General features: G+C 31.8%; 1 protein-coding gene across 4 annotated transcripts in view; it reads right to left on the bottom strand.

Annotated features, from left to right (window-relative positions):
• Positions 1–26647, bottom strand: part of EYA1 (EYA transcriptional coactivator and phosphatase 1) — a 148939-nt gene extending 122292 nt beyond the window's left edge. For 3 of the 4 annotated variants that reach the window (XM_051970054.1, XM_051970055.1, XM_051970056.1), the window contains exons 1-3: positions 26356–26647; positions 21084–21133; positions 19068–19195 (exon numbers count right to left, since the gene is read on the bottom strand). In XM_051970054.1, the coding sequence (XP_051826014.1) occupies positions 19068–19191 (124 nt within the window). In that variant the 5' untranslated portion in view covers positions 19192–19195; positions 21084–21133; positions 26356–26647. The remainder of the gene's footprint in view (positions 1–19067; positions 19196–21083; positions 21134–26355) is intronic. The other variant, XM_051970053.1, reaches the window with a different exon arrangement.
• Between the last annotated feature and the right edge of the window lie 498 nt (positions 26648–27145).

The raw sequence follows: 27145 nt of genomic DNA, 5'->3' as shown, positions 1-27145 counted from the left end.
CTTCTATTTTTTTGGTATTTTAAAACCTTCACAATCTGCCTTCAGTCTCTCCAGGAATGGTTAAAGAACATAGAAACTTTCCTTCTCTCTCATTTTTTTGGCTTTGCATTTTACTCCTCTCCTTTTACTAATTTTCCATTTATGAATTTTTTTACTCCCTTTCCTCTAACTGAACCCAAGTAGTACTCTCTGGTCTCAATCAGAGACTCTAGTTTTTTCTTTTCCCAGAGAGTCTGTGCCTTGGGATGTCTTCTAATGAATGTCCAGAAACACCTTAGCCTTGTTTCCCTTTTAAAACTAGATGAATCTCACTTTTGTTTAAAAAAAACAAAAACAAAAACAAAACATTTTTTTTGGATTCACAGATAACATTTGTATGATATCATAGAAAAATGTTGGACTTGGGAGTCAGAAAAGCTGGGTGCAAATCCATATGATACTTATTTGTTTTGTGACCTCAAGCGGATCACTGTACCTATGTGAAATTCAGTTGCTAACTGGCAAAAAACAAAAGGCATGGTGGTGGGGGAAATAATATTATACTTTCTCCTTCCACACTCATAGTTTTGACAGTTATTTCAACATCAATGGCTCTCAAGTCATATGTTTCTCTAATTCATACATTCCTTATTCAGCTGGTGCTTTATAAAACTTAAAATGTAATTAATTACCATTATTACTGATTCTAAGTTTTTTTTTTTAAAGGAACCTGGTCACAGAAAAGATTTTCTTTATTCCATTTTCTTTTTCTTTTCTGCCTAGTGATCAAAAGCCTTTAAAAAAAAACCTTGAAACAATAACATTGATACAACTAATTTCTTACAAAATCGAACATAAGAAAGAAACCATGATTTGAAGCAACAGGTAAGGGTAGTGGAAAGGGTAACTATTATATAAATCTTTAGAGTTTTCAAAAGAGAGTAAATGGCAAGGATTAGCCAATCTAGGAGACAATGAAGCTTCTGTTTCATGAAAAATGAGAGAGCACAAGGCAGTGGATTTGGAATCAGAATGCCAGGGGTGGAATATATCCTTTGCTGTGTATTACTAGTAATGAACAAATCATAGACACTCTTCTTCAGTGTTTCATATTTAAAATGAGAGCTTTCTGATCTAAGTTTCCCTCCCTCTCTTAACCCCAATACTCCATTAGATCACCAAAGCCTTTTCCAATTCCATTCTCCAGATTCCCCAAAGCCCCACACCCTTTATCACTGCCCTAGACTATAGGACATTCTCAGAGGCTAAGATCTCAAGAATTTCCTCTTTTCATTGCCTGGACAGTGAAGGAACTAAGGAAAGCAGTCTCAGATCTTACTGTGGGTGTGGTGGTAATGGTGGAGTCATTTATGGCATTCCAATTGGAATTTCAGTCATTTTTCTATGAAATCTATATCCAAACAGTTGTTTAGTCATATCATTTTTATATAGAACCATAGAATGTTATGGCTAGAAGGGCCCTCAAAGGTTAAATCCAATGCCTTCAATTTAAAGATTAAGGCCCAGAAAACGTGAGCTAATTACCAAAGCCAGGAATTGACACTCCAAATCCAGTGTTCTCTTCACTAAGACCTACTCATATTTATCATTATTATAAATATACAAACCTTTATAATGCTAATATTAGTATGTGAAAACTACTACTTAAAATTTACATTCCTGCCAAGCTAATTTTTCATATGAGCAGATACATTATGTCCCTCTCTTATTAAGACTTGCCATGAGATGTCACTAGACCAGGGCTTCTTAAACTTTTTCCACTTGTGATCCCTTTTCACCTGAGAAATTTTTATATGAACTTGAATAGATAGGTATATAAAATATGTATATAATAAAACATTTACTGATAAAAAATCATAAATCTGTGATTCCTACATTCAGTTACAAGAGCCTATATGGGATCATTATCCATAATTTAAGAAGTTGGGCACTTGACTACTTCCCCAGTCAGATCTCATGCTATCCTCCACCATGTATGAAAGTCAAACTGAATTACTCACTTGTTCCCTTCATATATCTTCTGCTTTCTCACCAACTTCACTTCACTCATGTGGTTTTCCATACCTCTAATTCTTTCCCCTATTACCTCAGTACCTCTCTGATGAAGTCCCCATGGATCCTTCAAGATCTAACTCAAATGTTACCTCCTTTTTGAAACCTTTCTTCATCTATGAGTATAAAATGTTCTTTTCCTCCCTGGATCTTAAATCGCAACTTGGTCTTTTAGTACTCTAATTGAATTCACATTTTCTCTTTTGGATTCACAGATAACCCCATCTCCTATTTTTGCTAAAGAGATTGGGGCCACTCAAGATAAGTACCTTCATTCAAATCTTTCTCTTCTCAAAATCTATCCATACCCAACTAATCCTCTTTGTCTTCATTCTTAGAGGGTGACATTGTTCTTCTCTTTACAAGAGTAAGTTTCCTTTTCCTCTTCCTATACAAGCTTTTGATCTAATTCCTTTAGTCTCGGGATCATTCCTTCTCCTTGTCATGCTTCCTCACTGGCTCATTCCTTTCTGTCTACAAACTTCATGAAGTCTCATTCATTCTAAAAACCTTTTCCTTGCCAAGCTCTCAAGCTGTTGTCTTCCCTTTCTCCTCTCCCTCTCTGCTAAATCCTCAGGAAAAATAATCAATACTTCATGACTTCACATGGTTTACTACCCACTAGAAGAATAAATCAAAGAAGAAAGATACCCAGAATCCAACTCATATCTGAATAGAAAGACAACATGGCATAATGGATAGGGTTCTGAACTTGAAAGCAGAGAGACCTAAGTTTATATTCTAACATATACTAACTATATAATATGGGCAAGTTACTTAACCTCTTAAAACTCAATTTCTTTACCTTTAAAAAGGAGACTTTTGGAATAGATGAACAGTTCTATATTCATGAGCCCATGATCCTTGAGGACTATTTCTACATCTTGAAATTCTTCAGTTACATGACTCTCCTACTTTATAGACTTCCCATTCCACTTTGGGTCAGCTCAAATTATTAAGGAAATCCTACTTTTTTCCCTTTTACTCTCCATTAAACTTAGCCCTGTTTCTTTGTAATTTTTACCTATTGGTCCTATTTCTGTCTTCTGGATCTAAGCAGAACAAGTCTGTTTCTTCCTCATCCTCATTCCTCAAGGACTATCCTTTTGGAATTGTTAAATATAATGTGTTTTTTCTCACTTTTTATCCTGTTAGATCTTTCTGCAACATTTTTCATTGGCAAACACCTCATCTTTCTCAATATTCTCTAAACCTTTGCTTTCAATGTATTGCTATCTCTTTGTTCTCCTATTTCACTCTCAAATCTCTATCATGGCATGTTTGAAATATAGTAATGGAACAGTTTCATTATGGTGTTTCCTGAGCTAATTATATATATATATATATATATATATATATATATATATATATATATATATATATATATATATATACACACTTTAAAAGTGAAAAACAAAACAGTTTTAAAAAAAATCCATTAAGGTAAGCCTGAATATATCCAGGATTTTTATGACTGGTTCTGGTCACATCTTTGTCCTCAGCTTTCTATGAACTCTATGAACTCACAATCAGAACTTCAATTATACCCTCTATGAAAATGACATCCAAAACCATAATTTCTAGTCTCCATTTCACCCTATATGCCAGTCACACATTACTAAATGGCTGCTTGACATCTGTACCTGGATGTCTTTCTGATGATTTCATTTATCTTTCCTGAGTTAAATAAACAACACTCTATTGATACCTTTCAAATTTGTGAATCTTGACTCTCCTCTCTCAGTTACTCGGTACATCCAAACAGTTGTCAAGTACTGTCAATTCTGTCTCCACAATCTCTCTCACATTTGCTCCCATTTTTCCATTCAAACAACTGCTACCCTAATTAAGGGCAGATGTAGCATAGACTGTTAGAATATCATTCAAATTGCCTCTTTTGCCTTGCAATATATTATTTAATACAATTATCAAAATAATACTTTTAAGATACTGATCTAATGATATCATTTCCTTTGTTCAAAAACCTTTAAGAACTCCTTAATAGTTGCTATGGTAAAATACCAGCTATTCTTTGCCTCCATCCTGACTTCATGAATTTTGCAGGCCATTCATTCAACATATGTGGAATACATTCACTCACTAAGAGTTTCTAAAAACTTTTTTCTTCCTTTCTGATCCAGATCAAGTGTACATCTTCCTGAAGGATGTTCTTTATTCTACTCATGTTCTATCATGGACCATATACATCTATGTTATAAGCTGGGTGCTGGTAAATATTGGTAAAATCTTTGGAAGGAAAAAAACCTCCTACACACAATCTACATCTTAAACACTTTCTTAAGTCTATTCAATCAATAAAACAAAAAAAAAAATCAAGCCTCATTTTGTAAAATGACTGATTTCCAAGGTGTCAAAGCTCACAATTAAACTTAATAATCAGCTCTTGCAAACCCCACACCTGTGGGTAAGTAAGAGAAGAGTTTTTAGATGCTAAGTTATAAAAATCAACAACTCAACTATGTTCCCTTTGCTTTCTAACTTTTTCTCTCTTTTTGTTCCCCTCTATATGAATTACAAGCACTTTACCAGAGAGATAATTTAGAGATAAGGAAACTGAGGTCTAGAGAATTTATTTGGTTTGTCTAGGACACAGCTGAGATTAAATTCAAGACTTTTTGACTATTTCTAATACTCTGTTTACTATACTACTTTAATATTAGTTGTGTACCAAACTCTTATTATTTGACATTCAAAACACAATTTCCAATTGAAACATTATTAAATGGTGATTTGGATTTTGAGATGTTTCATAAAAACATTTTTTACTCAAAATGTAGTTGAAATAATATTCTGGATCATAACTGTCCTATTTTCATGAAAATTCAATTAAACATATCCTTTATAAAGAGCATTCTTCTAAGTTCTAGGAGTAGTAAGAAGATATGATATTGTCCCTCCTCATAAGGTGCTTACTAATAATTGAATTCAATTACATAAACATGTACTAATTACTTAATATGTACAAAGTACACAGGTTCTAGGTTTAGAAAGATGTCAAACAACATATACCCTGTAGACAATGGGAAAAAGCAGTCTCAGTTTTTAGAGAGCTTGCATTATCCTTTGAAGATAATATATGCAAACAATTTTGTATATGTCTGATAGTTTGAGGAAGAGGGAAACAACTAAGAGAATCATTAAAAAATATTCTTGAAGATGATAATACATGAGCTAAGATGAGACTTGAAATTAATAATTTTAAGATAAAGAGGTAAGGAAAAGAGGAAATATATTCCGAGCACTGGCAGGGGAATCAGTGGTCGAATAGGATCATGAAAAAGGATGAGCAATATATGCTCATAAGTACTTTTTTAAAATTGATAAGCATTTACTTTATTTTCATTTTTTTTTGTTTTTATTATAGCTTTTTATTGACAAAACATATGCATGGGCAATTTTTTTAACATTGACCCTTGCAAAAACTTCTGTTCCAACTTTTCCCCTCTTTCCCTTCACCCCCTCCCCTAGATGGCAGGTAGTTCCATACATGTTAAATATGTTAAAGTTTATGTTAAATACAAAATATATATACACATATTTATACTGTTATCTTGCTGCACAAGAAAATTTGGATTTAGAAAGAAGGTAAAAATAACCTGGGAAGAAAAACAAAAATGCAAGCAAACAATAACAGAGTATAAGTGCTATGTTGTGGGGAATTTAATATTTTTAAATCGCAATTCCACACCATTGATTGGACAATGTGTGGCAATTTCTAGATCATTTAGAATGTAAAAATGGTGAAGAGAAAGAAGGGATCACAAAAAATACTAAGCATCCAAAATGGAAGAACTAATGGTATTTTCAAACAGCTTGACAAATGTTAATTGATTGATTTAAACTTGAGGTAAAGTTTCTACCTAAGTGTCACAGGAGTCCGTCCTTTACCTTATGCTCGTCAAACTAACATGATAGGGATGATGCCACAAAAATAATGCTTGTCAAAATTTCAGGTGACAAGTAGCAAAGACATATTGGATGATAGAGTTGAAATATGGAAAAATCTCAACAATATAGAACTATGGGTCAAAGTTAATAATATGAAGATGTATAAAAAAGAAATGAGCAGTTTTTGGCCTGGATTAGAAAAAGGAAATTTTTACAAGGATAGAATGGGGGGAAATGTATAAATAATGCAGCATTTATATAATTAATTAACTGGTTCATAATTCATTCAATAAAATACTTTTGGTGAAGCTTTTGAAAAAAGAAATCCGTGGGTTTTAATGGGATCAATAAAGTCAATACTGCAATAAGGCAGCCAAAAAAACTATTCAGGTGAAGATAAAATCATTTCTTAATTTATGATGGATTAGAGATGCTATTAAAGGATTATAAGAAAAATAAAACAAAATTTATTAAGTAGGATTTTATTTCCTTTCTTTGTCTCTCTGGTAAAATACTTATCATTCATAAAAAAGGCAGCAAAAAGAGAGAAAAAAAGGTAAAAAAAGCAAAAATACTCAAAACAGTTGATTCACTGATTATTATAACTTTTGAAACATATTATAGATCAGATAATAGTAAAGTATCTTTTATATTCATCATTCATTCACCCAACTGGCCAACCAATAATACATTCATTCAACAACCATTTATTTAGTTTCCACTAAGTGCTAAGGCTTATACTTGGTATTATGAGGGATTTAAAGAAAATTAAGATATAGTTTTAATCTTCATGAAATCAATAAAAATTGAATATAGATAACCTACCCATAATTTAGAATCTCAACCATATGATTTAAGAAAATCATTAGCTCATTTAGTTAGCCTACAAAATACAAATATATTCTACTCTCAAAGATAATACATACATACTCACATACATATATATCTCATGCCCATTTTCATCAACCCATAAGGACTCACAAAATAAATACATTATATAAATAATTTTCAAAATTTATTAAAAAATATTAGAATATATTTTGTGAATTTGATATTATAAAAGAATATAGCAGAAGAAGACTTGAAGATTTCAATCACTCAAAGGAGGCCAGTGGTCATAGAAAGATGCCCATTTTATCACAGAACATTTTACAAAGAGTTAAGATTCTTTTCAGGAGATGCATGGTAGGAATAAATAAACTAGGGTATATTATCAGAGGAGAACTAGGAATTAGAAGCAACAATGAAGATATCATCAAAGAGACAAATGGCCAGAAAAATGAATTATATGAAGAGCATATAAGCTACCTAAATTTAGAGAACATTGAGTTTTTGCATTTTTATTTGGGGAATATAGTATATATTTGACACTTAAAAATGCATATTGAATATAATTGAATCAATAGATTGAGAGTAAGATGATAACAAAAAGACGTACCCATGCAATTCTCTAGTATTCACATAATGTTAAAATATCTAGAGTGAGATCCCTAGAATATTGAGAGGAATACCAGTAAAGCCTTTATTGCAGAATATGAAGAGAAGCCATATGAGTCAGATGTTGTGGGTCACTCAGAAAATCACAAAAGTCAGAGACAGTCAATATCAGAGGAGTGGTAAAAAGGTAAAGACACTAATGCACTTTGTGGGCAGCTTTGAATTGATATAGCCATTCTAGAAAGCAGTTTGAATAATTTCAACATTACCATGTCCTTTGAATTAGAAAGTCCATTGCAAGGTAAATGCCCCACAAGGACGTAAGTGACAAAAAAGAAAGGATCCGAAAGTAATAAAATATTTGAAGTGGTAATTTTCAAGATAGCAAGTAACTAGAAATAAAATAGATGCTCACTGATTGGAGCATAGCTAAACAAAATAATACATGAATGCAATGAAATTTTATATAGGAAAACAAATATAAAGAAGAATGGAATAACATAGTAGGAATTAATGTAAAATGAAGTAAGCAGAGCCAATTAAACAACATGCACAATGATTACAATAATAAAAAATTGCCCCATGTATGATTTTTTTATAGTTTAGAATTTGGCAATATTCCTAGAGGAATATGATTTTAAATTATCAGAATGATCAAAGACATCTCATTTTTCATTTAATAAATTGTAGCTCAGAAAAGAGAATTTTATTTTCAAGATTTCAAAGGCACTATTTTTGTATCTCCCAGAGTATTGGATCATCAGGAGCATATTTATGTCATCTATGACTGCTGAAGGAAAACTAACAATCCTTGGAATAGTCTTAACTAGTATGTTAATCTGATGCCTTGGTGAACTTCACAAAGTTAGGGAAGGCAAACTCAGAGGGGAAATTAAATAATTTACCAATTGAATAGAAATGTTTTTTGAGACTGAAAGAATTTAAAGAGTTACTGTAATCAAAATTTCCTTCTTAATAAACAATGTTTCAACTGCAGTCCAATTCCTATGATTCACCACGATTCTTTAAGGCATGATTCCCGTCGTATGTAAAGCATTGGAGTGTAAATTCTACCAAGTATCAAAAACTTCAAGTCTAAGTTTCAATATTAGACTGTCTTCTGAAAACCATTCTAATTATAAATTCATTAAGAAAGTTGTCCACAGGTGATGAATACTTTTGACTACATCAGTTAAGCAAAAGTGCCTACAAAGGTATGGAAAAGTAGGTATCTTCATAACCCACACTAAGAAATTAGTGACTCTGTCAGGAGCTCCTTCTCAATTTCATTGTGTTAGAAATCCTTGATATCAACCTCCATATTCTATTCCCTTTCTCTAATATGATTTTTTTTTAAACAGAAGCTTTATCAAATACTTATCAAGGCTTAACCCTCTACCTATATCTGATCCCTTTTGTCCCTCTCTCTTTAAAAAATATACATCTGTAGTAATTTTCAACTCCTTTATAATTTCCTACAAAAATGCTTAATTTCCCCTTTATTCATAAAGAAACTACTTGAATCTACCAGTCACTCAAGATATTGTACTATATGTTTTCTTCTTGTTACTGTTAAACTCATAATGGTGGAAATTTGTCTCCTCTTTCTCTCTTTTTCCTTTCTTCTCTATTCCTTGTAATATGGCTTCTGACCTCAATATTTAACTGAAACTTTCAACTCCAAGTTTACCAACAATATCAAAAATACTAAATCAGATAGTCTCTTATTAATATTCCTCCTTCTTTACCTTTTTGAAATATTTAACATTGCCTTTTCTTGGGTATGATTCTATTTTCATTTCCTATTTATCATGTTGTTCCTCTTCAGTCATCTCTGCTATCATGATCCAGATCCTACCTCCTATATATAGATATACCTCAGGATATGTCATGGGCTTTCTTTTTCTTTCCTTATGTACTTCAGTAATTTTGTCAGCTCTGATAGGTTCAATTATCCTCTCTATGCCAAGGAATTCAATCTCAATATTTATATTTATAAAAATATACACTTACATATATACCTATAGTTAAATGTATATAAACATATTCTTGTAAATGTATTCATACATACAAACAGTAGTTAGAGCAGGATACATACATAGAGACATCTATCTCTGTGTGTGCACAAATAAATGCATGCAAACCTAGGTGTTTTGAATTTCAGGCTGCCATGTAGGACTAGATGTTTCATAAGCATCTTAAAGCTTACTATACCCTAAAACAGAAATCATTATCTTTGCCCCCAAACTCTTCCCTGACCTAACTTTGCTACTTCTCTTAAAGGCACAACTGTCTTTCCAGTCAACCAGGTTCACATTGTAGGACCTATCCTCACATCCTCAATCTTCCTTGCCCCTCATATCCAATAAATTGTCGTATCTTTTCTGTTCTACTTGTACAAATTGTCTCAAATCTGTATTCTCTTCATTCACATGATTCCCACTTTAATTTAGACTTTGCCACTCTTTTAAAAATAATTGCAATGGTTTTCTAATGGGTCATGTATTGCCATGTTGAATAGAAACCTGTTCTATCTGCATTATCCATGTCCCCATTAGGACTTTTCTATAGTGTTTAATTCTTGTCTGTATATTCACATTGATTCTTTATAGAGAGTAGTATTACACAACACTATGATCTTTTTTTCCCCTTTTAATGTCTTGGGGATCCAGAGATACCATTTCAGCTCTGTCCATAATTTTTCCTTTACTACATATAACCAAACTACCAATATAATATTTATGGAGAGAAGTACATTTTTCCATTTGGGGTAGACCAATAAATATTATCTATCACTTTAGTACTTGGAAAGATACAGTATTTATTTCATCAGTAACTACCTTCATTATAGTTCAGCCACTGTGCTAGGCATTTAGAATCCAAATATGAAAATAAAATAGTCCCGACCAATCCTTAATTATCTTCCAACCAATGTACATATATATGTAAATATAAAATAATTTTGAGGAGAATACCAGCAACTATGGAGATCAAGATAGGCAGGAAGTAGCACATGAGTCAAGCCTTAAAGAGAGCTAAGAATTCTACAAGGCAGAAGTAATAAAGAGTGCATTCCTTGCTTAGAATTAATCTGCCATTCCAAGACATAGAAGTAAAAAATGGGATGTCATGTATGAGGAGCAGTTATTTTGCCAATTTGTAGAGTATATCAAAGAGAATAAAGCATAGTAAACCTAGAAAAGTCAGCTGAAGCCAAATAATGAAGTTTTAAGTGATAAGCAGGGGAGATTTTTTTTTTTATTCTATAAATCCAGTACTACTAAGGAACTTCATTATAAATTATATTTTGATTTCAAACAATGGAACTGCTTCATAGATAAAATGCCTCAAAATAAAGTTGCTTTAGTCTCTAGAAGTCACTGGATTAGGTGCTATACAGATTTGTTTTTTTGCTGTAGCATGAGAAGTTATAGTCAATTTTCAATGATTTTGCTATAAATAGCATTCATTAATGGATGGTAACTTCCAAAAAAAATTTTTTAACAAAAAGCATATTAAACTACACAACATATACAAACATTAAAATTATGCCAAACTTGAATTTTCCCACTTCCTATTTTTTTAAATCTTAAAGAAATATTCCTAGCAGAATAATAGCACAATTATAAGCAACTATGTTAATATATTGCAAACTAGAAATGTTTCTACCTTTAATATGTTTACCCTATGTCCACACACACTATAACTATAAAAATTAAATGGATGAAAAATAATGGTAATAAGGAGCTATTCCATATATATCTCATGATATTTAATCACAAAAGCTTTAAACATCTTAATTTTTTTTAAGTTACCTTTAAGTGTTGTTCAATTGTTTTTCAGTTGTGTCCAATTCTTTGTGACCTCATTTTGGAGTTTTCTTGATAAAGGTATTTAAATGGTTTGCCATCTTCCCCCCCTCTCCCAGCTCATTTTACAGATGAGCAAACTGAGGCAAATAAGGTTAAATTATGCGCCTTGGGTCACACAGCTAGTAAATGTCTGAAGCTAGATATGAACTCAGAATGACATTCTAGACCCAGTAAACCACCCACTGTGTCACCTATCTCTTGTACTAAGTGTAGAAATTTGTATGTGACAGGTTATTTGTTTATTTATTCATTCATTCATCTATCTAAATATCTTTACTTTGGGTATGGGCTTACCCAAATGAGAAAGCACTTAATTATTTCAGGTAGATGCAAGTATTTTTTGTTATTCTAAAACAGCATATGGGAAAGCAAGTTGTTAGTAAATTATATTAAATATGTTAAAAATGAAAAAAATGGAGGTTTTAAGATTATCTTAAATATACCCTTCTCAATAATTAAAGAAAAGTCATGAAAATTAAATTAATCTATCATTCCTTCTACATGCAATCATATCTAAAGTTTACTTCAAAATGCATACAATTTAACCACTAAATTCAAGATTCTATCTGCATCATAATATCATAAATACAAGAAAACTCAGATTAGCTCTTTAAATTACCATCAGATGAAGCAGATGAAGATTCTAATTGCATTTAATTTGGCTTCTCAAATAAAAATAGTCATGTGTTTAAAAGTAAACATTTTCTTAAATTTGGTTGAATGTTTATATAGAAAAGAAGATAAAATTAATGGTAAGATTTCTAAGGTAAATAATCTCCACTAAGAATGTAAAAACCAATATAAAATGGTCAATTTTAGATCCAAATTGATGAATGGTAACCAGAGACCAAAAATTAAGATAATAATAAAATTAAATCAGGCTGAATGGGGGTCTTTAGAAATCCTTTTGTAGATGAAAAAACATAGCTTAAAAAAGTTGTGACATGACAGAGGTTGCAGAGCCAACTAATAGAAGAGGTAGAATTAGAATCCAGATTTTCCTTATCCTCATTTACTTGGTTGTGATGGCTAACTAAATAAAAATCTTATAATTAATAAGATCTTATGCTTTTATGCCAGAAATTGCTTCTCACAACTTGAAACAAACAATAGAAACAAAAAAAATTAATGTCATTGTCAAGTACACATTTGAGAATAAAACAAGATTTGAGAAATTCATCTGATTTTTGACCCCTGATATTCATTTAACATAAAGTTAGCTTTATTTCAGCCATTTCCTCCACAGCCTTGACAGATGTTTTGTGCCTGTCAGATAATTTTCATGCACCATCCTCCTCTCTATCTAACACTAGCCTTCTCCCACAATTTTGGAACTATGAATCATGATTAATGTAACTGTCATTGTTTGTGGACTGTTAGTGGTAACACACCGAACTGTGGCTGCACTTATTATCTCTGTAACTTGTCAAACCAAAGGACCCCTCTCAGGCCACCACTCCTCTTTGTGTAGCATCTTCCTCAATAGAATTTAAGCTCATCATATTTCTCCCAAAATAATTTAAATTCCTTGAGGACAAGATCTCTCTTTGCTTTTAAAATATTTGAATCTCCAGAGTTTAGCACCATTTGGAGAACATCTTAAAGGACTTCTTTGTAGATTTTTTTTTCATTCAGTCATTCATAGCTTATATTTTTAGTCTTTAAAGTTTACAAAACACTTTATTATATATTGTACTCTTTGATTCTCACAACTCTTGGAAAAAGAGCTATTATTATCCATATTTTACAGGTGAGGAAACTGAGGAAGGCAGCATATAAATGATGTGTTCACGGTCAACTAGTATTACTCTTAGAGACAATTTGAATTCAGATCTTCCTGACTAAATCTAGTCCTCTATTTGCTGTATTTTATAGCCAATTCATTCCCTAAAATATGTTTTAGAGAGTGAACTAGCTATAAGGTATTTATATACATCTATATGCTATAAGCATATTTCTTAAGAATATTTATCTTCATTCTGAGAAGTCTTGGGAGAGTCAAAAACAACCTAGTTCTGTCACAGAAAATTAACTTTGTTCAGAATGGCAAAAGGAGCATTTCCCCAACTTTCTTCTAATTTCCTCTTTATTTTTTGAAGTTTTAAGTTTATAAAATTATTGTCATTTATGTTAAAAACATTAGCATATCTAGATAAATAATTTTACTTTAAATAGATTAAATCTAATCCCTACTGAAATATTTGGATTGTTTCCCTTTTTCCCATGCTATAATTTTTTCCTTATTTCAGATTTTTAAAATTTGACAGAATTTTGTTACCTAATATCCATTTATAAATTCAGGTTATACTATCTAAATCACTAACATATATGTATTTGTTGAACATTTAATTGTTAAGTTATTTTAGTAGGATCTGACTCTTTGTGACCCTATTTGGAGTTTTGTTTGGGAAGATAATAGAATGGTTTGTCATGTCCTTCTCTAGCTCATTTTATAGATGAGAAAATTAAGGCAAACGGGATTAATACTTGTCCAGTGTCACACAGCTAGTCAGTGTCAGAGACCAGATTTGAACTCAGGAAGGTGAATTTTTTAGTTCCAGGCCAGCTATCCACTTTGCCATCTAACTGCCCTTATTTATTGAACACATTCATGTATAATTTAAAGAATTCACTTTTACCATGCATACAGTTTGGATTATATTCAACTGTAATATAATTTTATATAATATTTTAAAAGATGGTTAACTTATATAAATGTCATAGACACTAATTATGAAACTATCATGAATATACTTATAGTAATTATTTAATATATTGTATTATATAAGATAACATATTAAATTAATAAATTTCCTTTTAATTGTCTATATTTCAGGAACAGGTTTTGAATAAAGGATTCAGCCAGGATGATCTTGGGAGTCAGCATTACTTAGACTCCATAAGATCAGAGAGATGGAACTGGAAGAGGCCTTTAATGATCTATCCAAAATCTTAACTTTTAGATGAAAGAACTGAGGCGCCAAGATATTAAATGACTTTTCCAGGGTCAAGCATGTGATAAGCGGCATAGGTGAGGTTGAAGTCAGGTCTTTTCATTCTCAATCTAAATTGCTTCTTTAAAAGTTATTTTTTCTTTTTTATATCACCTTCATTTGCCAAATTCTAGTTTCTTTCTACTGTAGCACCAGCATTCCCTTAGTCTGCTTGCTTAATATACAACTATTCCTGGGAGGAGTTAGAAATTAGCTTTCATATTAAATAATTAAAGACTTCTTTACATCCACTTTTCCACCAACTAAAAGCATCAAAAGAATAATGTGGCACATTGCATAACAAGTTAGGAAATCCAAAATTTAATTATATTTGCTCTAACTGGCTGTGTGATGTTGGGCCAGTCTCTTAACAGTCTGTGTCTCAGCTTCATCATGGGCAAAATCATAAAACAAGACTAGAAAATATTTAAGGTCCTTTCCAACTTGAAATTCAAGTTACTATTCATAACAGTGAAGTAAGGAAGAGTATAAAGTGTTTGAAGTATAAAAAAGACAACTTGCCTCATAAGTTTGCCTTGGATCATGCAATGCTGTGACTACAGCAATTTCAATAGTGAAATACACTTGTTGAGTATAGATGAAAAAAAAAAACTATGGAATACATATAGATTTTTATTAAGTCTGAACTGCCTTGAAAATTCTCATCAGTTTCCTCCCTTATTCTACTCCCTTTTGACCTTTTTCTCCTCTGGCTAATACATGTCCTTATTTATTATTTCATTTTAACTACAATCATAACTCAAACCAGAAAAATAATAGTGGTGGTGGTGGTGATGTTGATAACAATAACAATGACAACAACAATAAACAGTAACACACAGAGAAAATTAGGACTTGAATGATATGAGAGAATCTAAAGAATATTTATTCATCAGATATAGCCATTGGGGTGGATCCATAGATAGAATTCTGGATCTGGAGTCAAGAAAATCTCAGTTCAAATCTGACACTAAACACTAGCTATATGATCCTGGGTAAGTTGTTTAATCTTTTTTTTTCCAGTTTCCTCATTTGAGGATAATAAAAACACATCTCCCAGAGTTGTTCACACAATAAAATGATATAATGATATAATGTTTGTTAAATCCTTGCCGTCTTGATTTGCAAATCTGAAAGCATTGCATAAATGCTATTATTATTATTACAAAGAAATCAGTACTTGTCTATTCTATATAGAATGAGACTACAAAGGAAAAGCATAGCATTTGAAATCATGGTTCCATGTCTTTTTCATATTTATTTTTTTGATTGACCATGAAAATAGGCACTGGCCTGTGTACTCAGGGCATAAAAGACATGTGTTGACCCCCATAACCAGGGGCTACTACAATATAACACACTGCTTTTTCTTTGCATTCCCTTGTTTTTCTGATGAAATGATGGTGGATGTTATGGAAGGCAAATCCTTGTGTTTTCTTTTTCTTGTAAAAAAAATTAAGATATGCATGAAGAGTGTTAAAGCAGACAAAATGAATGTGGGTAGAGCCAGTATTAAAACGTGTAGGCTCTGTTGCCCTAGTGATTTTTGGAAATGATTTCTAAGGGTATTTCCAATTTTCTTCCTAAATTTCTAAAAAACAAAGCTAAGTTGATCATTGGCTTCTTTCTTCTTTTGAATTGATGTTTTGTTTTGTTTTGTTTTGTTAAGGGCAGAGGTTGACTGCTTGACTTTTTGTTTTTGTAAAGAGTTTAAGATTTGGTTTTTGTTTTGTTTTGTTTTGTTTTCCAGTGTTCCATGTCATTATTATTCACAAGAGACTATGGTGCTTTCCTGGATTTTTGTGAGGATAAAAATGAGATAATTTATGCAAACCTCTCTGTAAATCTTAAAAAGGAATGAGGAAGGAGAGAAAAAACATTTATAGAATATTTACTATATGCCAACACTGTGCTAAGGGCCTTGATAAATATTATCTCATGTATAAATGCTAGCTATTATTATTATTGCTAATTGCAACATTCCCATTTGTTTTGAAGCAGGCAAAAATAACAAGGAAAAATCTATACCAGAGTGACAAGATCATAGAGAGCAGACTTGGGCAACAATAATTAATAATGCTTAATCTTTATTCTTCTAGAGTTGGCCAAGAAAAATGAAGGAAACACATAATGGAAGAGATAAGTATAATAATTAAATAATCTGGTCTAAATCGGATAATAATAATCAGCTTCAAATTCTCCAAAAATTTCTGGATAGTTTTATGCATATAAGAATATAATAAACTATTTACTGTCATTTTTAAAAGGACAAGTTAGTATGGCACATTCTGAAACACGTAGTCTATTCTTTCAAAGAAATGGAAGAACTAAAAATTGCACAGCTCAGCAGGATAACTAAATCCTAGTGTGGGAAATTTATACTAAAAGTGTTATAAATAAATAAATACAAAGTCTCATTTTTACATCACTGCAAGATGTCTGAAAATGTATCGAGTATTTGTTTGAAATGGTTCTGTTACCTTTTTAAATAAAGGCAGGCAGGGTTAAATGACTAGCTCAGGATAACAAAGCTACTAAGTGTCTGAGGCCACATTTTAACTCAGGTCTTCCTTACTTGAGAGTTGATTTTCTGTCCACGGTATCACCTTGGTCTCCTGAAATAGTCATACTAAGGTAGGTGTGTCTCTCTTGTTATTTCCCTTTCCTTATTAGAATTTAGGAAATGAATTTATAATCTCTAGGTTATAGAACAATGTTCAGTTAGCTTGTAGACTGAATTGGGATGATATATTCTTATAGTGTATTGATGGCTCACAAAATAAAAATAATCTCCTGCTATACAACATTTATAAAGCTACACTTCTCCAAATCATCTTCAAACTGATGTAAAATGTATATGCTTAAAGAAGTTTACCATTCCACATGCAAGAAAAACAGCAAACCACACAACACTACAATGAGACACTACAAAGAGAAAGTCACCACACACATGAGATGTATCAAAATGATGAGGCAAGATAGCTTGTAAGATTGTGTTTAAGCAAAATGAGAGGAAAGTTGTTGCTGCTATTTTTAAAAATTATTTATGCTTAAATAACTCATTAAGATCACTTCAACTTATGGTTGAGGCTTTTTACTGCTAAATGGAACTAGAGAGCAAACTGAATTACTGCAAATGTACTGTTTCTTAGTTGCTCACCATGTCAATAGATCTGTTACCATAAGTCTATAACCCACAGGCTTAGAAAGTTGAGATGACACATCCTTAGTGACACAGATACAAAGTGTCAAAGACAGATTCTGATGCTTAAATCTCGTCTCAAAGTCCAGCATTTTACCCACCATCTACTAGATAGTGCATACTGTACAAAGACCTTTAGATAGTTACTTCAATGTTTAAAATGTTTAAAAAGAATGTTTAGAAGGGTTGCCATTCTGTCTGTAATGCTTCTCTTAAGCTCTGCCAGTATCTGTGAATGTCCGCTAACACCTGTGTGTTTGTGTTCACCACAGTCACACAAACCTGCAGTGGTCTGAGTACTCATATTTAAAAACCAGGCTGCAGTGTTGAGCAGAGTCATGTTGTCACCTGAAGGAAAGGCCAAAAGAAAAACAAAAAGAAAACAAGAGCTGTTCGACTTTGTGCTAGATGTCACATAAATTTAAAATTCTTTTGTCTTCCTATAATTCATATAAATTAAATTTAGGTGATTTTTTTAAAAGTAAGTAAGCAAAAAAAATCCTGGATGGAAATTTATTATTTTTAGAGAAGATTTTTTTTGTTTTTCTCAAATAAGAAAACAATTTAACAAATCATTTTATATGAATTATGCAATTATTATCTAAAATCCTACTAAAAATTTCTGTAAGTACAAAAATGTAAATCTCAAATTACATGAGAAACAATTTATTTTATGTAACTGTCTTCTTTACATTATAATGAATTATAGGAGGTACAATTTCTTGAATTTCTATTGGAAACCAAATCTCTGCATTTACCAGTGTACAGAAATTTCAAGTTTTATAGATTACAGTGGCTCACTGTCTCTGCTCTTCTAGGGCCAAAAGTAAGCAAACAAAAGGCACTTACATTAGGTGAGAGAAAGAATAAATACTGTATTTACATACATACACATATGTAATTCGTGTTATTATAACTGTTTTCTATAATGCATCTATGCAAATGTTTAAGTTTTTAAAATGCTCAAGGTATATATTATCTAAAATAGGCAATCAGATAATGGAACTCTATAGATAAATTAAATCTATCATTTAGAAGCTATTATAATTAGTTATAAATATGCATGCAATATAATTTTAACAAGATATACCACTTAGTTTTTATACTAAAATATTTTTTATTTTAAAACATACTTTATAAACAAGTGATTTAACTTTTCTATATACCCATGGCTTAAGGAACAGCAATAGGTAATAAAATATTTTATTAATTACTTTAAATTCTCACATTTTACCAAAATTAGTTATATCTATTAAAGATAACATGAAAAAAGATAATTTGGCATTTTTACTGCTCATTTAATTGAAAAATGGCCAATGACCAGTTATTGCGATTTAAGACTGAACAAAAGAGATAGAAACAAAAATAATCAATAGCAATACTTTTTAATATGCATAAATAGAAAATAACTTATCTTAGAATAATATAGAAAGTTATTAGCAAACATCTCATTTTAGCAATGGGAAAACAATAATAATAAATTAAAAGTGACATTCATGGACATAACTATTTCAAACCATAGCAAAATTTTTAAAAAGAAGTCCATATTAACTAATGAAAATGCCAAGTAAATAATAATCAGAAGAAAAAAAAATAACTCACCTTCTGTGCCATTGGGTGTCATGGAATTGCTATTTATATGAGCGTTATCAAGCTTTGGACCACTGGGGGATTCACTACTACCACTTAGTCGGCTATGTGGGCTGGTTAGATCCTGCATTTCCATAGACCTAAAGACAAGAAGTCTTCCTTTTGACAGATGTATTAAATGCATAACACCATTCTTTAATGTGCTTCCTATATGATATCTTCTTTGAAATACACATGTACACTTTTTCTGTGTGTACATGGAATTCTTCTCCTCAATCCCCTCTTTTTGATAAGCCAAATGGATGTCTTATATTATGGCTTCTGCTAGTCATATTTTAGTGTTAACAGACAATAAGAGATATCAAAGTCTACATCCATCATTTCTAAAACTATGCTATTTAATTACAACTTTACCCCAAACAAACAAGTAGTTCTGTAGGTCACAACTTGATACATCTATTTTTAATGTGGAAAGAAAAATGTCAAACCTTATAAAAATGTCTAAATCCTATTACAAAAATGTTTACAAACACTATTTTTGCAATAAAAAATTACATATGTATGTGTGTGTATATCCAGTATGCATGTAACACACACACACACACACACACACACACACACACCTATAATGTAAAGGACCATCATTTTATTGTAGAATATGCTTCAAAGAAGCAATAAATTAGCATTGTGTACTCCCTCATAATTTACCACTCAATTGTAATTTAATGGGTCTCCAAACCAAATAAAACACTTGAAGCCTACAGTCTAGTGACAGGGAATGAGATATTCCTGATGCATGTGTTTACTCTGGCAAACTACTTAATTGTTCCTCTGTTTCCCTTGAAACAAATGCTGCATTAAAACATTATTATGTTGACTCATTTGTTTGCTTTGTGGATTATATACAGCGTGCCCAATTGAAAAGGGATAAGGACAACATACAGGGAATCCATACAGGCATTAGGCTGCCTTAGCACTTACTAGTACCTCAGCTGTCACTTAGGGAAATAAGAACATTTCTACTTCAATGCTATAATTTCACATTTTTACAATATAAAAACAGTTAAATTCCCTCTGAAAGTTCTTATATTCAGCAGTTAATTATTCTATAAAGGTACAGAAGCCACTAATCATGCTCACTATTATAGAAATGCCAGTTTATATTTTGTAATCTGTTAATAAAGGGGGTAGGGTAAGAAAGGAGGATTTATTTTGAGCAACAACAACAACAAAAAAAAAAGCACAGCTACACATTGATTTATTTTCTAATTAACCAGGACTTCTAATTTAAAAAAAATTCAAGTCCTCTTTTCTCAAAAGAAGATGTATATATTATACATTATACATAATATATACAATGTAGATATGCCTGAATATCAGACATTTATATGTTGTACAAGGTATCCCAAAAATCTTGATGCAGCTTTAGGGTTTAATACCTTAAATTAATATTAACCTTAAAAGCTTAAAACTGTACTAAGACTTTTGGAACAACTTGCACTATTGAAACTGACACATGTGTATATATACACATATATGATGTTGATGCTTTTTACTTTTCACCTACTAACTGAAAGCTATTGAAAGTTAAATTTTTAGCTTAAAGATTTCACTTAACTAGATTGTGCAAGGACAATTAAAATATGCTCAATATATCAAAAAGAACTTTTAAAAGTTCCCAAATATTTTTTCTCTAAGAAACTTATGAAATTCACTTTCACTGCTGAATTCCATCCAAGATTCCTTTAAATCAGTTAATTCTCATTTATTTCAGTTAGTACTTACTTACATGGCCCTGCCAGATATTTACCATGGTGAAATGATTATTGGCTCATGATGCTTTTTTCAAGCTCAGTCCTTATTCCATCTTTTCTTTCAAACAACAACCTTACATGCATGGGAAACTGCTAAATTATTTACAATGAATTTTTCTATTAATAATAAGAAATCAAGAAAGTGTATGCAAAGATTGAGGGGGATATTAAAGTGTCCTCTTCAATAAAAACCCAATATCAATAATGCCCTTACCTGCAACTTGAGGAAACAGCAACATCTGAACTGGTTTGAGATTTTTGCACCTGTGGTCAGGGAGAAAAATTAGACGCTGTTGTTATTCTGCCTCAGTGTCCAGGTTTAATTATACAAAGCACATGGCTGAGGATGACAATACAGCCTTTAACCAAAAGAAAAAAAGAAGGGATATTGCAGCAGTGAAAGACATATTGTCTATAAGTTGAAGTCTCAACTGTTGTTTCCTTTTGCAGGTCTATCCTCCTCCCCGTGTAAGGGGGAAGGCAGCCAAGTGACGGGATAGTGATTCATCACTGGCCTATGACAGCTGCAAACTGGATTACCCCTCCCCCAATCAACATGCAAAGCAGCCTGGGGAAGGCAGCTTAGAAAGGGTGCCTAGGAAAGGTAGCTTTTCACCCAATCAACATGGTTAACAGAAGTACTTGAAGCATTAACCCTCCAGCATCCTCAAATGATCTTTCATCTTCTGTTATCACTGGCTGAAATATATTTCCCACCCACTCCTTTAAGTCTTGACAGTTTCTTATCATTATCAGGTTGAATTCATTCTAGTCTTTTTTTTTTTTTTTAAACCTTCACTAGAACAGTTCCTGGGCAACTTTATTGGCATTAGCCAATTGACTTAAAAAGGAAAAACATGTTTTCCATGATATATTCTATGTAGAGCCGTGCTACTTTTCTGACATAAACATAAACTATCAATATTGTTTCTTTGCCTTCAGAATAAGAATATATTTAGTCTTTAGTTAATTATGAGTCTTTAAGGCTTGACCAGAAAATTAGGATATTTAGTATATCATTCTCAGCTACACAAACAACTCCACACCTAGGTGAAAGAGTGTCATAATGGCCTCTTTTGTTATTAGATGGATTTGCATTTAGTTAGGATGCAATGAATAGTTTAATATGCAGCCTTTGATATCACAGTCCTTCTAGAGACAGTGCAATTTGCCAGCAGGTGATAAAGTTCAGGTGAAGATTGGCTGTTGACTTGGAAGCACAAGGTAAGCTTTCACCAGTGAAGAATATGTATTCTACCTAGTGTTTCCATGCCATTGAATTCCAGATTTTTGATATGTCTTCATTCAACCTGAACTGATATCACTAATGATTATAGAATAGAGAAGAAAAGTAAAACATTTCAAGTGGCATGAATATTAGCCAGGCAAGCATAATCTGTGTTTGAGCTTCATTATTTCTAATTATAAAATCAAGAAACTTTTGGCATAAGAATAAAGTTCTCAAAGTCTTACTGTCTCATAACATTAAATGTTATTTCATTGTATGCATCTCTATTACATGTATATGGAGAAAAACCCTTAATTAAAAATAAATGTAAAGCATTCTATGAAAATCTAAATTTAAAAGTAGTCAAATAAACAAAGTCAGTTTGGGGAAACAGAGACAAGTTTCTATAAATTAAAACAGTCTTTTTAAAAAATGCTTAAACTCAAGATAAAATGATTATGAAATGCAGCAATATGCCTCAAGGATAAATTTTTCCTCTTGTTATTTTTTATATATCTGGAATATATTATAGGTAAGAACTAACTGTTCTAAAAGTGATGTTGGCTTAGTTATATACTATAACTTAAGACTTACACTTAAGACTTAAGACCACTATCTGATTACAATTTTTTTATTGATACTTCTAATTTTATTTTTGCTAGATAGCTATGACTGGTGTTATATAACTTGAAATGATCATATTTATCTTTGAGATTTTAACTTATAAAATTTCAATTTCAAATTAAGATACCACTAAGTATAAAGAAAATTTTAATATAAGCAAAAATGAATCTTAAAACTTCTTTAAAACAAAACAAAACAAAACTTGAAGGTGTTTTCAAGACCACATCTTATTTCAACTGAGCTTGGTTCAAGTTATCATGTACTGCACTTTTTACACTCCGAGATTTCTGAAAGTCCACATCCACGACCTTCATTTCATTAAGTATACTTCAGATATATTCCTTTGTGTCTCAAGGATTATTTAAAACATGTGTTGTGTGTTACTGTATTTAAAAATGACTCTTTAATCAAAATAACTTTAAAACAACTAATCCTCACTTAGGCTGGTCAGCTGAATCCACATAGTGGTCCAGGAAAAATAAATCTACTCTCAAGAATGCGAATGCAGACAACAATTAGACACAGATGTGAGCAAAATTAGTTACAGTTTACAAAATGCTACACTTCACATGCTTTTAGTTTTTTTATATGTAGCCCAACATTACAATACAGTAAGGAAATACACTTTCCTAATGATTTATCCAAAAGGACACCCATTTCTGACTGGTGTTGATTTTCTTTTATGATGACTATATTTAATAAAAAAAATTGTTATATTTAGTAAGGCTTGAAGTTATAATATCTTCCAAAACTGATTAAGGTTATTTTCATTAGGAAATGAAAGAAACAGACACATTTCAATGGACTTTAGAAAAGATACTGTAGTGCATATACTTAATTCAAATTAACACTCCTTTATATATTTATAAAATGTATTCTCTGTAGTGTCCTTATTTAGAGTTTTAAATGATTTCTGTTTAGGCACTTCCTTTAATATATTTCACATGGTCATGTATAATTCAAATGCTTAATTTTAAACATTTTCTTTTTATTTATGAAATAGAACTATCTTATTGTGAGGCTCTTATAAAAGACAAAATGAAATTGATAAGAAAGTCACAGAATTCTACATTTAAGAAATTCAGACTGGTAACATTGACTTCTGATTAGTTAATGAGGTCTTTTAAGTTTGCCTTTTTTCTAATTAAATTTATAATTCTTCACAGATGTAAGTTTTGTTGATGTTCAATTTGTCTCTCTCATTTTGTTAAACCTCACAGAGTACTTCACCAATCCACTGAATAGCCACATTAAATCTGTTAATACCATGCTCTTCAACCCCAGAAATTATTTCCAGAAGGCAAACTTGCTTTGAGAGATCATCAAACAAGACTTAAGGTACACATTTTATCACATTTTCCCTACCACAGAGCTAGGGATGCAGAGGAAAATTCATGACTTTTGCACTGTTTATTATACTTTGCTAAATTACAAATCAAAAGCATCTGACAGAAGATCATGTATGAAGCCAAAAAGTTAATAATGTTCTGTGAAAAGTAAACTGTAAATGGTAAGGGATTCTAAATCTCAGCAGCACAGAGCAAATAAAACATAGGTACTTGTCTAAATTATGGGTTTTCCATAGTTTTTTTGTTTTTTTTTTTTTTGCTTGCTAGAAGCAATTTTTATAAAATGACTGTAATTTAAAACATTTTTAACTGAAAAGAAATTTTCAAAGTGAAAGTACCAAACTTAACCAAATAAATAGACCTGGCAGGCAAGCTAGTTTTGTTCAACCACAGATCAACCCTAGTCCCCACCAAATCTGAAAGACAATGGCTATTTTCTCACCAGACTATTTCATAGGGAAAAACTGTCTTAACGATAATCCTACTTTTCAAGCAGCATGTTTTTCTTGGTGAAATTTGTCTCCAATCAGTAATAAAACTACAACAATTGTATTGTAAAAAAGCAAAAACAAAATTTCAAAAGCATCACTTGACACAGAAATATGTCTTTTAGACTTCACTGATTTTGTTCCCTCATCCTTTACTATTCAATTTATAAATGCTTTCAAATCAATTAATTATGGGATTTCTCCATATCTGACAAATTATATTCTGGTTTTGATCACTTAGTTCAAAGCAAATAAAGCAATGGAATTCTTGTGCAAGCAAGAATAATTAAATAATTGGTCTACATAGAGTCTACAGCTTTCAAAATTTAGTTGACTTGAAAACACTTATGTAAACTTTGAATGAAATACTTTTGACATCTGACTAAATATAAACTGATTTGTGCTTCAAGTATATAACCTTTCCAGTGTATCTTAGTTTTTAGAAAATAACCACAGATTAAAAAAAAAATTCCAAGGGACAATTTTTTTTAAGAAACCATTTATTATATATATTAAACATATAAGAATGGTTGTTCCTTTGGAATTGTATGCTTAAATGAAATGGCAGGCAACCTAATGCTGAACAGTGGCTCAATGAGGCTTCTCTGTCACCGCAAAGTATTTTCATGTTTGAAAATCTACGGCTGTTCGCTCACAGAAAACACTGGGCCTTAGCCGTTAAGGCAGTCAAATACCAAGGATTTGATAGTGGATGAGTGCTCTTTTTCAGAACTATGCTTCCAAAATGAAAGGTAGAGAGCAAAAGATGCAATAAAATAATTATTAATTAAAGCTTATATGAAAAATATTATATGATGACAAAATTTAAGACCATATCTGTGACATATCTAACTTCTTCCTATTTCATCCTTGCCATTCACTTAGGTGTCAAAACATGAAGAAGAAAAGTAACCTAGCAAATACAATGACAGGTCTGAATTTAGGGAAGTGCATATAATGTTAGGCTGAAATCTGATTAAAAATACTTATTGCAACACATCTAAATTTGTAAATAATATGTATTATCTTTGGAGCTGAAATGTTAAATATGATCTTTTAAAAATCAACATCTTGATTTCCAAGTGATAGATATCTATATGTCAAATGAAATGTCAATAATAGTCAAAGATTTTATTCGTATAAAAGTGATTTTGTCAACTTGAAAGGTTCTTTTTTGAGAATTCGAATGTTTTATATTGGTGGGAAATTTCAACTTTATTAAAGAAACGACTTTCCTCCTAGAAAATTTGCTGTCAACTTATCTTTATTTTTTCATTCTCTCAAATTTTAAGCTTTTTCTTCATGCTCAGGTATTGATTTTGCATGGGGCTATGAAAAAGCATTCACTGATAATGCATATATGCATTATAACATATATACAAATGTACCTTTTCCATTCCCTATTATGCAATATTACTTATTAATAATAGAAGTGCCAAATGCTGTCTGAGAAAAATTACAACAACCCTGTGATAGATTTCTATTTAAAATTTACAACGTGACATAAAATACAATGTTAACTTACATGATTTGGGATGATCCATCATTAGAGATTAGAATCACACTAATAGGTAATAACTAGATTACTTAGGATGGCACGTAGGGATTAAGTAACAGAAATTGTCTCACAAATTTGGCCAGTTCTAAGTATTGTTTTTCATTTTAAAAAAAGGAGGAAAAACCTTCAACGGAGAAGGAGGGGGAAGCACAATCCAATCCCTTCTGTTATCTATCTGGGACTTTGCCCACAGGACAGTTTTGGTCAGCCTCCACAATCAACAGCCAACTTGTACTTACAGAGCTCCCGTCTGCTGCATCCACTAGTTTTCCGTTCTCCTCTCCCCTGCTCTGGTTTAACAAATCTCCGCTCCGTGCATGCTTAGATTCCTGGGGGAAGGTGTAGTTTTTGTTCTGACGACCGTGAGGGTAATTTTTAGAAGTTCTCAGTGCAGCCCAAGAACAGAAATGCAGCGTCTCTGGAGGGTAAACCCAAGCTAAAGGCAAAGCTCCCAGATTGCTGCTGGAGGCTCTGACTGCCGAGTGTCTGCGAGAAAACGGTTCCTCGAGGAAGAAAACCACCACAGTGGACTTTAACAGGAAGACTTAAAGTCGGAAGTGGTACTAGAGAGTTTGTATCTAGCACCAACCCCTGAGCCATCAGCTCCCACTGTTCTATTTAGTCACAGCTTTGAGCCGTGGGCTTCCCCCCCTTCCCCCCACAACCCCTACTAAACAGCAGCAGATAATATCTAAGATCCTTAGACAAAGAAACAGCAGAATCTTCATCCCTCCTATTTGTTTGCTCAGTCTTGTAGGTCTGCCCATGTAGCCTAAGGCTTTTTTTTTTTTTTTTTTTGGTTTTGTTTTTGCAACGCAAACCACAGCTATTCTCTTGTCCTAACCTTATTGGTTTAAATGTAACAATTGAAATGAGCACTTTTCTGTCTGACTCAATCTCGCTGCTTTAGAAAAATTTATTATGTAAATGAATGAGCCTCTTGCTATCTGGATAAACAGCTGTGTGAGAATTACTTAGTGGAAGCACTCTGTCAGCACACACTCAGTTCTAACAGCAGCTACCAATACA

Source organism: Antechinus flavipes, chromosome 1 (assembly GCF_016432865.1).
Source record: "Antechinus flavipes isolate AdamAnt ecotype Samford, QLD, Australia chromosome 1, AdamAnt_v2, whole genome shotgun sequence".
Classification (NCBI taxonomy): domain Eukaryota; kingdom Metazoa; phylum Chordata; class Mammalia; order Dasyuromorphia; family Dasyuridae; genus Antechinus; species Antechinus flavipes.
This window is presented reverse-complemented; position numbering and strand designations above follow the sequence as displayed.